At 47.3% G+C, this 15,166-nt stretch overlaps 1 protein-coding gene across 1 annotated transcript in view; it reads left to right on the top strand.

Annotated features, from left to right (window-relative positions):
- Nucleotides 1-14,230, top strand: part of NCAPD3 (non-SMC condensin II complex subunit D3) — a 58,240-nt gene extending 44,010 nt beyond the window's left edge. The window contains exons 25-35 of the mRNA XM_026505375.4: nt 1,285-1,422; nt 1,729-1,862; nt 2,116-2,315; nt 4,590-4,700; nt 6,593-6,730; nt 7,668-7,834; nt 8,057-8,196; nt 9,075-9,152; nt 13,292-13,366; nt 13,447-13,507; nt 13,598-14,230. Coding sequence (XP_026361160.1) covers nt 1,285-1,422; nt 1,729-1,862; nt 2,116-2,315; nt 4,590-4,700; nt 6,593-6,730; nt 7,668-7,834; nt 8,057-8,196; nt 9,075-9,152; nt 13,292-13,366; nt 13,447-13,507; nt 13,598-13,706 — 1,351 coding nt within the window. The 3' untranslated portion in view covers nt 13,707-14,230. The remainder of the gene's footprint in view (nt 1-1,284; nt 1,423-1,728; nt 1,863-2,115; nt 2,316-4,589; nt 4,701-6,592; nt 6,731-7,667; nt 7,835-8,056; nt 8,197-9,074; nt 9,153-13,291; nt 13,367-13,446; nt 13,508-13,597) is intronic.
- The last annotated feature ends 936 nt before the right edge of the window (nt 14,231-15,166 follow it).

The following is a 15,166-nucleotide window of genomic DNA, read 5'->3' as shown; positions in this document are numbered from 1 at the left end:
TCTATCAAGTTTCTGGAACTGCCTTCTCTGTGTTTTCATTGATGTGTATGCTTCGAATATAAAGTGATTTTAATATTAGCCTCAGGAGGACCATTAAGAGAAGGTGAATCTGGGGCGCCTGGGTGGCTTGGTCATTAAGCGTCTGCCTTCGGCTCAGGGCATGATCCCAGAGTTATGGGATGGAGCCCCACATCAGGCTCCTCTGCTATGAGCCTGCTTCTTCCTCTCCCACTCCCCCTGCTTGTGTTCCCTCTCTCTCTGGCTGTCTCTATCTCTGTCAAATAAATAAATAAAATCTTTTAAAAAAAAAAAAAAAAAGAGAAGGTGAATCTCTCATGAGTCCCGTGCCTCCCAAAGCCAAGAATCACTTTGGGTCATCCTCATTACTGCTCCTCCCTCCTTGAGAGCTGGCCGGCATTCCTGTGTACGTGGAAATTGCATTTAACTCTGAAATGAAATTAAAACATTCTTCTGGACAGTATAAATGGATCAGAGCCGGCCCTGCACCACCCCGTGCTGACCCCTGAGCAAACACCTGTGCCTTGGCCTTCTCTCCCCTACTAGACAAACTGTCTGGGGCCTGCGGTTGGATAACCTGGCTTTTGTCCATGTACTTTTGGCTTCGGAAACCACTAATGTTTTGCCCTTCAGATGGGTAGCCTGGTATGTGCATGTCAGATGCCTCTTCCAGATTTGGGGGCACAGGAGAAAGGAGAGTGCCTGGGGCTTGCTGATGAGTCCAAAGCTCAGTGAGAGTGCTTCACTCTGTGTACTGACCCGAACTGTGAGGCTCTTGTAATTAATCCCAATTCTTGAAAAAGTCCCAATTACAAAAATTGGTTTTTATTCATTCTTGTGGGCAGCAAACCTCAAGTTGAGTGGGGGAAGCCAAGTGTTCATTTTCAGGTGGTGGTTTGTCGTTGCATCAGCCATGAGGACCACAGAATTCTGCTTGAAGAGCAGTTTGGGGTCAGTTGGTTGTTTTCCCGCATTTGAAGTGTAGCTGAATAATAACACCTTGTTAGAATTTTGAAAGGAATCCTGGTATAAAAAGCCTTTATGCTGACCTTGGATTCATAAAGGATGCTGTTGAGCAAGGACAGACAAAAGAAGCTAAATTTATATCTTGCTTTTGGTCTGGACAAAGCTGTGTATTAGGATAGATTTCGTATTCCTTTCCCTTATTCACAGTTTCCCCCAGCACCTCTGCGTTCTCCGTGTAATTTTAGAGGCTGTCTGCAAACAGCAAACGGGTCTCTTTCTCCTCTCTCGCCTTCTTTGCAGTTTTGGGGAGTTTTGCCTGGCTCACCTGTTACTGAAGAGGAACCCTGTCATGTTCTTTCAGCACTTCATTGAGTGTATCTTCCACTTCAATAACTACGAGAAGCATGAGAAGTATAACAAGTTCCCCCAGTCAGAGAGGTCAGCGGAGCTCTCGGGAAGGGTCGGGCAAGCAGTGGGAGGTGGGTGGCTGCTCTGTACACGTGGTGAGGCACAGACCCCGGGCCCCACGCTCCTTGCAGTGGGACTGCCTTCCTGGGCGGGGTGATGCTAGACAATTCACCCTGCAACAGCGTCCTGAGGGAAGTGCCGCCGGGAAGCACGGTCCTCTCATCTGTGCACTTACACCTTGGGTAGACAGCTTTTAGGATGCTGCAAACTGCTGTTGAAAGTAACATCCGTACCCTTGCCCACGTGATGTGGTAAAATTGTCCTGTTTCACCATAGAGAGAAGCGGCTGTTTTCACTGAAGGGAAAGACAAACAAGCAGAAGCGAATGAAAATCTACAAATTTCTTCTGGAGCACTTCACAGATGAACAACGATTCAATATCACTTCCAAAATCTGCCTTAGTATTTTGGGTAGGCCTGGTGTGTTTGGGATAAAATGTATATTTAAAAATGAAATGCCCTGTGGCTAATGGTTCAGCAGATCTATAACAAGTGAGACCTCGATGCTATGGGAAGACCCCATTTTTTTCCTTCTTTGACATCAGCTGGGCCCATGCAGACCCCCACTTGAAGCCAAGATGGGCCCTCCTAGCTCTGTGGGATACCCTTCCCCCCCTGGGGCTGGACTGTTTCTCAGAAGCTGATCTTTTGTGCTCTCTCTCAGCATCCTTTGCCGATGGCATCCTTCCCCTAGACATGGAAGCCAGTGAATTGCTCTCAGATACATTTGAGGTCCTCAGCTCAAAGGAGATCAAGCTTTTGGCTATGAGAGCTAAAGCAGATAAGGACCTTCTTATGGAAGAAGATGACACGGCGTTGGCCAGTGCAGTCATGCAGGAAGCTCAGAAGAGGCTCATCTCGCAAGTGAGTGTGTCGTTCCATAAACAGGCCTGGTTACAGCCCTGTGCTCCTCCGTCCACTCCCTGAGTACTGGCAGTCTACCTCAGATGAGGATTTTATTCTCACCCATGGCCTTAACACTCACCGCAGTGATGACGACTCTGCCTCTGTCTTTCCAGCTCCACCTTCCCTCGTGGCCTGACCCACCCCAGTTGTCTGCTTGGGTGTGCCACAGGCATCTCAGACTTCCTCTGCCAAAACTGAGTTACTCCTCTCCTTCCTCCTCTTTGTCTTCTCTCCTGGTCTCTATTGTAGAGAAGCAAACCGTTATCTACCAACTTGTCCACAAGGGAACCCAGTACTACCCCAGTCTGGAGTCTGGCATGCCAGGCTCATGGTTTCTTTGGCCAGAGTGTGAATATTGGAATCAGACTGATTCAGAGTGGTGCTTAATTGCCATAATCCTCACCAGGTTCCGGTTCTTACACTAGCCTCGATCACTAGGTTGTATTTCCCACCTGAGTCTCAAAAGCTTTGGACCCTAAAGAAATAGACTTTGACGCCATCCAATGTGTCTCCAGATGCTGTCCATTTTACCTCACAAACCCATCTCCCTTACCCATTCTGCACTTATTTAAGCTGGTGCCGTTCCCGGTGGTTTCCTTACTCAGCACCCTTCGTGTCTCTAGTTTCTTTCTGGTCCAGGCTGTGTACCACCTTGCTGCCACGGCAGTCTTTCTTAAGGACAAATTTGATCATTTTATTCTCCTGCTTAAAAGAGACTAGAAGCAGATTGGCTGCAGAGCTCAGCAGGGAACTTTCAGGGTGATGGATTACGGGTGATGATGCAGACTGTGGTATTGGTTACCCTATACTGTCATATTTATTGTCTATACTGACGCATATTGTCAGATGTGTCAAATTGTTCACTTAGCATGGGTAAATTTTACTGCATATAAGTTATACCTCACTAATGCTACCTTTAGTCTAGTTTGGTGGCTTTCTGTCATCTTCTAAATAAAATCCTTATTCTTCGCCCAGGCACACAGAGGTCTTGGGTGTCCGTACTGCCCCACGCCTCCCGTCTCCATGCTCCCCTCCCTGACCTCTCCATTCCAGGTCACTGTTGATTCCTCGAGTGGGAGGTGTGCGCTCCTGCTGTTGTGCCTTTGCACATGGTCTGTCTGTCTGCCTGCAGGGCCTCTCCCACCCTGTCCTCCTTTCCTGCTGCCAAATTCCTACATCTTTTCAAAAGATGCACCTGCCTCCCTAGGCATTCCTCTTCTGTAAGTTCTTCAGCATCCTGCCACTTGTCACACCATGCCACACATCATAGCACACGGTGTGGTCTAGACGTAGCTTGGAGGCAAGAATTCTTGGCTTCATTTTTACATCCCCAGAGGTTAGCTTTGTGTCTGGCACAGAGAAGGCATTTGATAGTATTTATTGAGTTGAATGCATTTAAGTCACATTTTAAGCCTATCCCTATACTTACACCTGCTCAGTCTCATATTTATTAAAGTGTTTATTTCTCTACTGATTGACCTTCTATTTCAGGAACTCTGATAAGACTTTTTAGAAATGGTGATTTACAAGCGAGGAACCTAGTGACTTTAAGAAGAAAAAGAATACTTTCCAAATTCAGAAGGATAAGTCTTACTACATATGTGGGCTACCATAATGATGATTTTTAATTCTAAGAGATTTATTAGAAAATATCTGTGGTTAGTGATCATTCATGGTTAAGAATATGAAGGCTTGGTCAAATCAGGTGTTATATGAATACATAAACCTTTTCTAAATGTGTGCAAAGTTACACAAGAAGAGAGAAATACAACACTGACTCTTTCATGCTTAGACATTCTCAACCATGTTTCATTTCACAGCAGGAATACAAAATGGCCCTTTTGGGTAGTCAGAAATGAACTCATTTTCATTCCAGAGGGAGCATGCCGAGGGGAGGAATTGACTGGATCCGAGATGGGTTTGTGTGGAGGTTTAGTGTTTGTTGTCAAGTTATTCAGCCTATTTCTAATTCCTGTTTCTTGTTTAGAAAATAAGAATAGCACTCATCCCCAACCTACTTCACAAAGCCTTCTGAGTGTTTTGAGATAATGCTTATAAAGTCTCCAGGACAAAGGTGCTGGGTCCTAGACAGTTCCCAGCATCATAATAAAAGATAAACAGGAAGCCCCCGTAGTACCGTAGATCGGCCGTGCAGAAGGAGCTAGGTCAGGGAGAAGCCTTTGTCTCAGAACTTTATCTGTATAAAACATGCCTTTGTTTCTGTTACTACAGGTTCAGAAGAAGAATTTCATAGAAAATATTATTCCAATTATCATCTCCCTGAAGACCGTGCTAGAGAAAAATAAGATCCCAGCTTTGCGGGAACTCATGACCTATCTCAGGGTAAAAGATGACCTTGTGCTTTGTGGTCAGTGTCTCCCGCCTCTAGCTCAATACTCAGGATCTGTCACAGTTACGATGGTGCAGTTGGTCGGTGAACACAGGAACTCAAAATGCTACAAAAACCAGCTTTACACTTTTTTAGAATTCGACCAGCCAGACAGGCCTTTCAACAGAGAGAGAGTTTGACCGTAGGTTCCACAGAAGCTGCTTCTTGCCTTTTTCGTGCTGTTGAGTTTATGAAGGGCTGACTCTCTGTGCGGAGCACGTGTGTCCTTGATGCCAGTTTCGAGATGCCGTTTGGAAGGCTTTCTCAACTGGGGTCAAATACAAAGGCATCATCTTAGCTCCTTCTGGTGAGGGATAAAGTGACATTGGGCATCATGTTCAGTCTGGGGATGTTTTCCTTTAACACTGCCTCCACATCAGGAAATAACAGTGGGTCTTGGGGCGCACTGATGGGGGTTGGGCCGCCGTCACTGGTGGGATCCGAGGCCATGAAAAGTCGTGGTCTGAGCACCCAGAATATGTTCACATGCCATGCAGACATAAATGAGGCCCTGGCCTTTCTGGCAAAATTTTTCAATCCGAAATAAACGGAACATTTTTATTCCTTTCTCTGTTTACACTACGCTATTTTCTTCCTCAAAAAATGCTAAAAATTGTTTTCAGTAAGGGCTACAACCAAATTGCATTTAATGTAGATTCTTCAAATACCTCTTTAAACTAAAGGAAGTTAAGGTAGGAAAGATAGGCTCATTGTGTGGGAAAAAAGGAGAACTTCCAGTTATTCTTATGCTTTTATTGCCCTGACTGTTTTAAAGCTCTGAGAGGAAAAAAAGAGTTTAGGTCCTTAATGAACTACTTAAAGGCCTCTGAACAGTAAGTCTGTCCCCGGTTTCTGAGCACACGCCCGGAGGAGGGCCACACAGGTGCCTTGAGCAGCACCGTGCTCCTTCACTGTCGGCTTTCCGTGAAAGCCGTGCAGCCGTCCTCTCCCCCGGCCTGGGTAGCCCTGTCTTCACGGTGGCTGGCAGCGTTCATAGACTTCCTTCCCTTTGTCGGGACTTCTCTCACAGGTGGGGCTATGATAAATCTCCCTCTAATACTGTTAGGTGAAATGGTTTCTTCCTCTTAGCAAAGAGGCCTGGTCCCCGGCATCCCCTTGTAAGACCTGAGAATGTTCTTAGCCTCATGTGATAAAAGCTTTTCTGTCTTATCTTCAGAGGAAGACACAGGATGGGAGTAGAACCATAGTTGCAGTCCTCTGAGAAAGCTAGTGTAGACAGATGAGCAACTTTTAGACTGCACAGCTTCCTGTCACTTGCTCCAGAGGCCCTGTCAGAGCCAGGACAGTGCCATGTACCACCTGCCCATCTAACATCTGACTTGAATTCCTAAGGGGCCTGCCTCAGTGACACTACAAGAGTCTTTAAACTGGTGGTGACCCAGAGCCAAGCCCGACCACCGAGCTCCAGCACTATCCCCAACCGTGCCTTCCGGAATGGAAAGGGCGTAGCTTATCAGTGGCAGTTCTGTGCCCTGGTATAAGGCCTGCTTGAGGCTCAGATTGTGTGGTTCCATGACCTTTCTTCCTCATCAGGAACCTGGGAAACTGCCTGTTGAATGGCGGATAGACAGGACGCTCCCTAAGATCAGAACTGATAGTTATTCTCTCACATCATGCTTACTAGCTTCTGTGGTCAATACAAGTGCAGTTGGCATTTCCCAGGAGAATACCATCATGTTACTTAACTTGTTGGTTTATGTACTAGAAATAGTCTGCTCTCAGCAAAACACGTCTTACTGTTCCTGTTAATATTTATCAGGTTGTGTTGCAGAGCTTATGTATTTATTCAAGAAAACACTAAAAGATGCTTCTGGGTCTGTTTTAGGAGGTGATGCAGGATTACCGCGATGAAATCAAGGATTTCTTTGCATTAGACAAGCAGCTGGCATCAGAACTCGAGTACGACATCAAGAAGTACAACGAGCAGCTAGCCCAGGAGCAGGAGCTGGCAAGACAAGCAGATGTGAGTGGGGTGGCTTACAGGGCCAGGGGGACACAGCACAAGTAGCGTGTGACCCTCCTCTCCAGTCTGCCCTCGGCTGCGAGCTTTCCCAGTGCTTCTCGAAACCCACACAGGAGCCGAGGTTGGTTGGGGCGAGCCCTTTCGGGTTGCTGGTCGTGGACCGCTGTGTGTTCCTTTGCCATGTGTGCCACACGGATCACTCGATCAGGGAGGCTTCCCTTCCCTCACGGCAGGCCACATGAACTTGTCTGGAAAGTCATCATAGTAATACTTGGGGGCCGTGTGTGAATGCCCAGAAAGCAAGCTGGTCGTCGGGTTATTTAATCTGTGGTTCTAGTGATCAGAGCTAACTGGAGCCCCCTCGGTGTCTCAGTTTGTGGTCCTGCTCCCTAAGTGCCCCTGTTTCGGACAGAATGTCACTTGTAGTAAGCTGCTGTTCACTTCCAGACGCAGTGTGCTCACTTCTCTGAGAAATCCACACAGATCTGCTGTATTAAAAATTGATGAAGGCAAACTAACTCAGTCCTTTTTCTCTTTAATGCCATAACATCTGCCGTAACTTTCTAAAGGGAAAGTTCTACTTGCCCAGGGCTGACATGTTTTTTATTTTTTATTTATTTATTTATTTTTATTTTTTTAAGATTTGATTTATTTATTTGACAGAGAGAGAGACAGCCAGCAAGAGAGGGAACACAAGCAGGGGGAGTGGGAGAGGAAGAAGCAGGCTCATAGTGGAGGAGCCTGACGTGGGGCTCGATCCCATAACACCGGGATCACGCCCTGAGCTGAAGGCAGGTGCTTAACGACTGCGCCACCCAGGCGCCCCTGACATATTTTTTAAAATAAATTACTTCGGGACTTGCTCAGGGCATGTAAAGGTTCCATTAAAAAAGAAAGTGTCAGTAGGTAAATAGTCTTTATTTCTCTTCCCTGACAGGTTGCTCCGAGTTTAGAAGTAATGCCAGCTCTTGCTGGCCAGGAAGGTGCCACTGTGCCCGCCGCTGCGAGCCAGCCCTCAACACCCAGAGCGGTTGCTGGCCAAGCACCGCCTCTGTCTCCTTCCCTTGAGACTGGGCTGTTGAAGAGGTTCATGCCCAAAGGCAGGTATGGAGCCGGTGCGTCAGGAACGGGGCTGACTGCCTCTCACCACGTTCTCCGGGGCCTCCGTGCCTTCCCCCTGGGCGTTTTCGCGGTGGCCTCTTCCAGGCTCCTCGCTCAGATTTGCAGGGAGTGTGGATGAGGGCGCACCTGAGAGGCAGAGGGCGGTTACTGCAGCGTTTTCGCCCCCTTCCTCTCTGCACGTCTGTGGCATGTTTTCCTCCGCAGGCCCATGTCCCTAAGCACCATCGCAATCCTGAATTCTGTCAAGAAAGCTGTGGAGTCCAACAGCAGGCACCGGAGGCGGAGCACAGGAGGGTTGCCGCTCGCGTTGAGCTCTCAGAGCCTGGACAAAATGTGCCATCGTGGTAAGTCCCAAGTCCCGGGCAGCTCCAGGGGCCGATGGCAGAGCTGGGTTTGGTACCTCGGACACAGTGAGGATACAGACGAAGACACATCCTTTTTTAAATGATTTCTGTTTTCTGATATTCAAAACAAACAACTTTGGGGATTTGGGATTCTGGGTAAGAAGAGATTTGGAAAAGAGAGTGAAGTGGAAAACTCACCCATTAGCAGCAAAGTGTTCATTCTTCCTGTCTTTCCACTCTTCACACACACGTGTTAGGCCTTATTTATAAAGTTGTGATCTTAGTGTGCATTTCTGGTTTGTAATCTACTTCCCTGCACATACTGACAATAATAGTGAACATTTGCCCATGAGCTGTTCTTTCCTAACTTTTCTCCCCGTGGCTTTGTAGCATTCTATCTTGTGGAAGTACTGAAACCTATTTACTGTTACACTCTTCTCAGAAATATAGGTGTTTTTCAATTTTTTGAAGTAATGTCACAGTGAAGTATATAATCTTTAGGATTTATTCCCAGCACTCAGAGCCCATGAATATTTTTAAAGCCTTTGGTGGTGTCAGATTGCCTTCTGTAATTCACTGCAGTTGTATGTCGGCAGGAGCCAGTGGCACACCGGTGTCTATTTTCCTCCGTAGAAACATTGGTCTTACAGTTCCCCATCTTCTTTGCCAGGCTTTCTAGATCAAAACTGGCTATGGTAATTTCCTTCTCTTTGAGTCCTAGTGAAAATGGACGTGGTTTCTCATGTTTATCATTTTTTGGTGTCTTTCTGAATTACTTCATTGTAAGAACACGTTATTTGGGATATTAACTTTATCATAGATCTTGCTAATTGTGTTGGGTTTTTTTGGACAGCTAAAACTTTCCTGTTTCATCCTAGCAACATCCTACAGCCTGGAGCAGGAGTCCAGTGGAGCTGTGGACCGCGTAACTAAGCGAGCGATCAGTACTCCCGAGAGTAAGTACTCCTCTGACGAGCCGGCTTCTGCTGAGTCTCTCCTCAGTCACTGTGTGTCTGTGGGAGCTGCAATAAGACTCCTCCTGTTGAAGGAGGTCTTTTACTAGATGAAGGTGCTCCTGGTGGTCAGCAGCATTGTGGTGCCTTGTCACATGGTGTCTCGTGATACTTATAACGCAACAGCCCGAGCACTAGCCGAATGTCAGTCAGGCGCTCTTCTGAGTGTGTTCACATGCATGAGCTCAGTTAAACTCGCAGCCACCCGTGAGCTTCCCTGTTGGACAGACAGGGAGGCTGAGGCACAGTGTCCCCGGGCAGTGGCGTGCTTGCCATTCTAGCTGGAGCCAGCCCTTGAGTGCCCCTGCTGCCTCGGGCAGCCCTGCTTTGTTGCTGACTCAAGTCGACGCCGGCAGGCACCGTGTACATCATCGAGGCCAGCTCCGGGAGCCAGCTGAGCCTTCGGGTTCAGTGGCCTGTTGGGGACCCACCACCAGCTGTGCCAAGAGCCTCTGTCTTCTCACTCCCATTCTGTTCTTTCCTGTTATTTCAAAGTCGAGGTGAGTTAGAAGTGTAGAGGATTGTTTCTTATTACCTTGTGTTATAGCTTCTTACTGTCCACGGCATGTGTGGGTGTGCCTCCCACCTCTTCGCTCTCCACCTCCCCCTTCCTCTGCCCGCCAGCCCCGTGCCGGGTTCTCAGGTCCCGCATACACCCTCTCTTGCCACACGTGGGGCGTTCGTGCGCCACGTCCTCATCTAGAACTTCCCATTCCCCGGTGGCCGCTGCTTCACCCTCCAGCAGCAGCCCTCCCTGACCCTTCGGACGAGATGAGGTGCCCCCTCCTAGCACTCTGACCTCCTCGGCAGTACTTGCTACCTCCACAAACAGCAGACCCTTGAACTGCGCTGGTTTGAACTGCGCGGGTCCACTTAGTGCAGACTGTTTACAGTGCAGCACCAAAAATTGTCTTAAAAGCATTTGTGATGGTCTTAGCAGCATTTTCTGTTCTCCAACTTACTTTATTATAAGGGTACAGTGTGCGATGCACATAACATACAAAATATGCGTTAGTCGGCTGTTGATATTGCTGGTAAGGCTTCCTTCTGGTCAACAGCAGGCTGTCGGTAGTTGACTTTGGGGAGAGTTAAAAGTTACATACAGATTTTCGACTATTGCAGGGGTTGGCAGCTCCAACCCCCACGTTGTTCAGGATCAGCTGTACCGCTTTGTCCTTGCAACTAGTTTCTAAGCTGTTTCACTCTTCACTGTACCCACCAGGCCTGCCACAGTGCCTGGGACACGGGAGGAGCGAAGCAGATGTTAGTGGGTTAAGTGATGGCACGAATGGCAGAGCTGGGGCCTGAGCTCAGGTCTCCTGATTGCAGTTCCCGTGTCCTTCTACAGCCTTTGCTCTCACATGCTGCTCGTGGGTGTGACTGCAAGACGAGAACACATTAGGGTGTTCTTCTCTTTGGTAGTGGTGCAGCCCGGGAGCAAGCCGTTCATTTGGTTGTACGTTCAGTCAGTACAAATTTATTGAGCACTTAGTGTGTTCTGGCTAGTTGCTGGGCAGTTCTTTGACCTGTGATGCTGTGATCTGTTAGAGTATTTACTGGGTTATAGAGAATTTCCATCAAGTCCTCCTTTTAAGGGAGAGTACCTGATGAACAGAGCTCCTACCCCACATCTCCTCAGATGACAACTGACTTGTAACTGCTTTTGTCATTAAAAGCAGTAATTTGGGGTTCCTGTATATTGAACAGGTGTCATGTTATATATGTGAAAAATTCAGCCTCTTTGAAACAGATTTTCTGTATGTTCTTTGTTCCTGGTTCGGAGGAACCGAGTGCTTCTATTTTGGCATTAGGAACCATATGCTGCAGAAACAGGGCGAATGCGTCTCATTTTAGTTTTGCTCATCCCCAGGAGTCCGATTCCAGTCTTTGGTTGGTTTCCTAGCAGCCCGAGTTCTTCAGCAGCGAAGCCTGGCGTGCTGCATTAATACTGCTTGAATTTGCACGTCCGGAGCTGTCTTTGCACTGGAAATAAGACCCTCAGGTGTCCCCAGGTCAACGGAGTACTTTTCTCTCTCTAGGCTCTTGAATGTAAAATTTGTGGCCATCTTTCCTTATTCTGAACCAGGAAAGAATGCTTGAAGAAGGTCTCCTATTAGCTCTCCTTCCTGGGAAAATTATCAGATCACGTAAAAACACTGAGTCCTGTTTTGTGGTTTGTAAATACACATTCTGTTGACAACTCGGGTGGGGTGACTGTCAGGAAGCGGTCTCAGCTCTACGAAGGCAGGAGGAAAAAGCTAGCCAGCTCCACTGTGCCGGCACACCGGTGGTATTCAGCATGAGCAAAGTGGCTTTGCTAAATGGAAAGGAGTCCTTTTCAGAGCTAGGTCTTAACTGAAAATCCGTGCGGGGTTCAGCAAGTCCCTCTTACTGCTGTCACTCAGGCAGCAGAGATGCTCCTGCCTTTGGTTCTAAGCGCTTACAAAGTGCACAGGGGATCTGAGAGCCACCGCATAGCTGCCTTTGCCAAGGTTGGAGACCCAGTACCTACCTGGATGTGCTCAGGCTTCCAAACTGGAGAAGGAAATGTGTACGTAGGGAAGAGCAGTTTGAACTGCAGCTGAGTGGCAGCACGATGAAAATACTGGTCTCTTACCAGTTAAATAGCTTCAGTCGTTCACAGGCACATAGCACTGCAGATGTTCTGTGGACTTTAAAACAGACTAGGAGGATCTCATCGGTACTCCTAAGAAGGCTACAGCGTGGGGGAGAAAGTTGACGTCACACGTGTTCTTGGGAGGCATGCGGGCTCTGACAGAACGGTCAGCTGCCAGCTGTTGAGCCTTGTTCTGTTCCTGACAAGTGGGCTGACAGCGCATGCAGAAAGGTACAGGACACAAAGGAGGGACCAAGTCCCTGGGAGAGGCATCGCCACCCAGGCCTCAAAGGACTGGCATGGTAGTCAGACGAGGGAGGCACTCCAGGCGGCAGAACTGCATGCCCAGACCAGGAAGAGAACAGTGAGGATCGGACATGGTGGCCTGCAGCGTGTGAATGCACCTCGCGGGTTCCTAAAGGCAGCTGGGGACCGGCTTGCACAGAGGTGGTTCTGTCCAGCTCGGACAGAGGCTGGATTTCAGGCCTTCCTCTAGAACACGGAGCCGGCAGCCTCACCACTTCTTTAAACTTAACTCTAGGGACGCAGGGAATAACAGCTAATGGATTACAGTAGTTAACACCTTTATTCAGCACATACCTTTACCAAGTCCTGTGGTGAGGACTTAACAGAAATAATCTCATTTAATCCCTATAACTCCCCTGAGGTGGGTACATCTGGATCCCATTTTGGAGATAAAGAAACGAGGTTTTTCGAGTAGTTCACACAGCTAAGACCCCGAGCCAGAATTCAAGTCTGATTCAAGTCTGTTCCTACACTCTGCTCCCTGCCTCCTAGGGGCGGACTGAAAAGAAGAGGCGGCCCTGGGTGGAGACCACTGTGCTAAGTCAGGGTGAGAGGAGCGGATATCAAGTGAGGAGGAGAGGAGGCAATGGCAGGAGACAGGAGGAAGGCGAATGTAACCGGTTAGTGATTAGGTACGGAGAAGGAGCCTCTCACGCCTGACAGTCCCGTCTCGGACAGTCCACTGACAGGATTGAGATTCAGAAGGAAATGAGGTGGCCAGGTGTCTTCAGGGAGTGCAGTGAGGGACAGTAGGAAATGCAGGACTCAGAAGAGAGGCCGGAGCTGGATAGAGTTGGGGGTCAGTGGTGTGCCGGCAGTAAGTAGAGACATGGGGAGGGTGAGAAGCCAGAGGCAGTGAGCAGTGGGTATGCAGGGGCCACAAAGCTGTCTGAGGGAGTGGTCAGAGGAGGAGGGAGCCAGGAGACCACGGATGGGATGAGTGTCCAGGAGGACAGAGTCTCCACTGAGTCCCACAAAAAGTCAAATGGAGGCCTGACAGCACGCCTGGATTTGGATTTGACAGTGCTTAGGGATTGATACGAGTGACTGAGTGAAACTGTAGGGGAAGCTCCAGGACTGACCTTGCTCAGGGGACTTTACGTAGCTCTGTCTCCTCGGGCTTTTTGTTAATGGTGTTGTTTTCCCCATGTTTACCCAGAGACCATCAATGATGTCACATTTGGGGCAGAAGTCAGCTACATAGGCACACCACGGACACCTTCTTCAGTCAAAGGCAAGTTCCTTTCCTGTCAGATGCATTAGCTCCTTTTGAGTTCTGGGAAATCTGAATTTGTTTGTCTGACTCCCTTTCAGAAAAAACTGAAGCCCAGTGTCCAGGAAATGACATTTTATGTTTATCGCTTCCTGATAAACCGTAAGTTTACCAAGAGTTCCTTTTGAGGTAAATGTTTTTGTCAGGGTTTTATCTTTAGTTCGAGAATGATTGTCTGTTTCCTTTCCCTAGGCCTCCACAGCCTCAGCAATGGAATGTGAAGTCCCCAGCCAGAAATAAAGATAACCCAGCCCCTACCAGGAGGTCACTCCGAAAGACCCCCCTGAAAACAGCCAACTGAAACAATCGTTCGGGAGTGTCCAGGAGGCAAGAGCTCTATGGACGTGTCTCCTGCCTGTGGGAAGGCAGAGTCCACCTCCGTCACCACCAGGGAGAGGGAGGCTTTTACTGTGTGATGCCGAGATTTTTCTTGTGACTTCAGCACTCTAACCGTTCACCTGTGTGGCTGGCCAACCTTTTACATTTCTCTTTAAGCAATATGTGGTTTAAAAAAAAAAAAAAAAAAAGTAAAATAATAGAGAAATGCCTTAGCTATTTAATATTCTAACTTTACTCCATTTGAAAGTATCAAGTTCATTCTGATAAAGCATACTCTGGTCTTTAAGGAACACAACTTTAACAGATCAGCTTTCTTTTATATAAATGAAGCTTCTGTTATCTGGTCGGAATTCCCTACAGTACAGTAGTTTCCTGTATCTAATGATGAAATTTTGATTGTAATTATTTTTTTTATTCTTATTTATAAATCGCAGGTTTTTAAAGTGTACAGCTTTCTAAAATGGAATAATAAAGGTTAAGCATAAATACAGCCTTCTGGTATTCAATAGAATATTTCTACTTTTAGAACAGGGCTTTTACTGGTAGTCATTTTAATTTACATTAAGTGTTTAAGAATAATAAAACCCTCCCAGCCTCAAGAACTGTGAGAAAGAAATGTGTTGTTTAAAAAAAAAAAAAGACTCCCTTTGTCTTTAAGGTTCAGCTCATCTGTCCCTCTGCCTCTGTGCCGAAAGAAGCTGTCTCCTAACAGCACACATCCTTCTTCAAATGTAAATGTGGGCCTGCTCCTGAAAGTTCGCCTATGTGTGGCATGCCCTAATGCTGGTTTGTGTTAACATTAGTCCACAAAGACTGCTCCCACAAGGGGGGGAAGGGCTTTGGTGTCTTCTGCTGATGCCGTTAGGTGACCTTAAAACACGTGTAATTCATGTTTTGTCCAAAAGTGACCAGAAGAAAATTCAGTCAGTTCAGTTTTTAATCCGAGTACTACAGAAACAAAAATACAGGGTTACTGTGTTGATATGTTTTTAGTATAAATGTGGTAGTTGGATTTGAGGGGTAGAATGTCATTGTGCTCTAGTCTACAGTTCTCCCATATATGAACGGTGACACACATGGACATGTCCTTGGCAGAGAGTCACAAAGCTGCTCTTGAGTAAAGACTCTTCTCTCCAAATCAAGTAGATGGTAACTGATGGCAGTCTCTCTTTAAACCTGAGATTGTGCCATTTTAATTGTACTTGCCTAACAAAATGCTAGGAAAACGAGGTAAACTCAACATAAGAGCACATAAGAGGAAAAAAACGAGGCAAAGTTGATTTTTTTCTTAAAGCTTTTATAAATGAGGTTTAACAAATACCAACTTATAGGTGTGTTAGTACAAGTCTGCAACGTCTATGTACAGCAACAGCCACACCAGAGGCCACAACAGCCTTGTAGAATCTTCGAGTCTTCAGTCAC

The sequence above is a fragment of the Ursus arctos genome, unplaced genomic scaffold (assembly GCF_023065955.2).
Source record: "Ursus arctos isolate Adak ecotype North America unplaced genomic scaffold, UrsArc2.0 scaffold_22, whole genome shotgun sequence".
Taxonomy (NCBI): domain Eukaryota; kingdom Metazoa; phylum Chordata; class Mammalia; order Carnivora; family Ursidae; genus Ursus; species Ursus arctos.
Note: the sequence above shows the minus strand (reverse complement) of the source record. Positions and strands in the feature narration are given on the sequence as shown.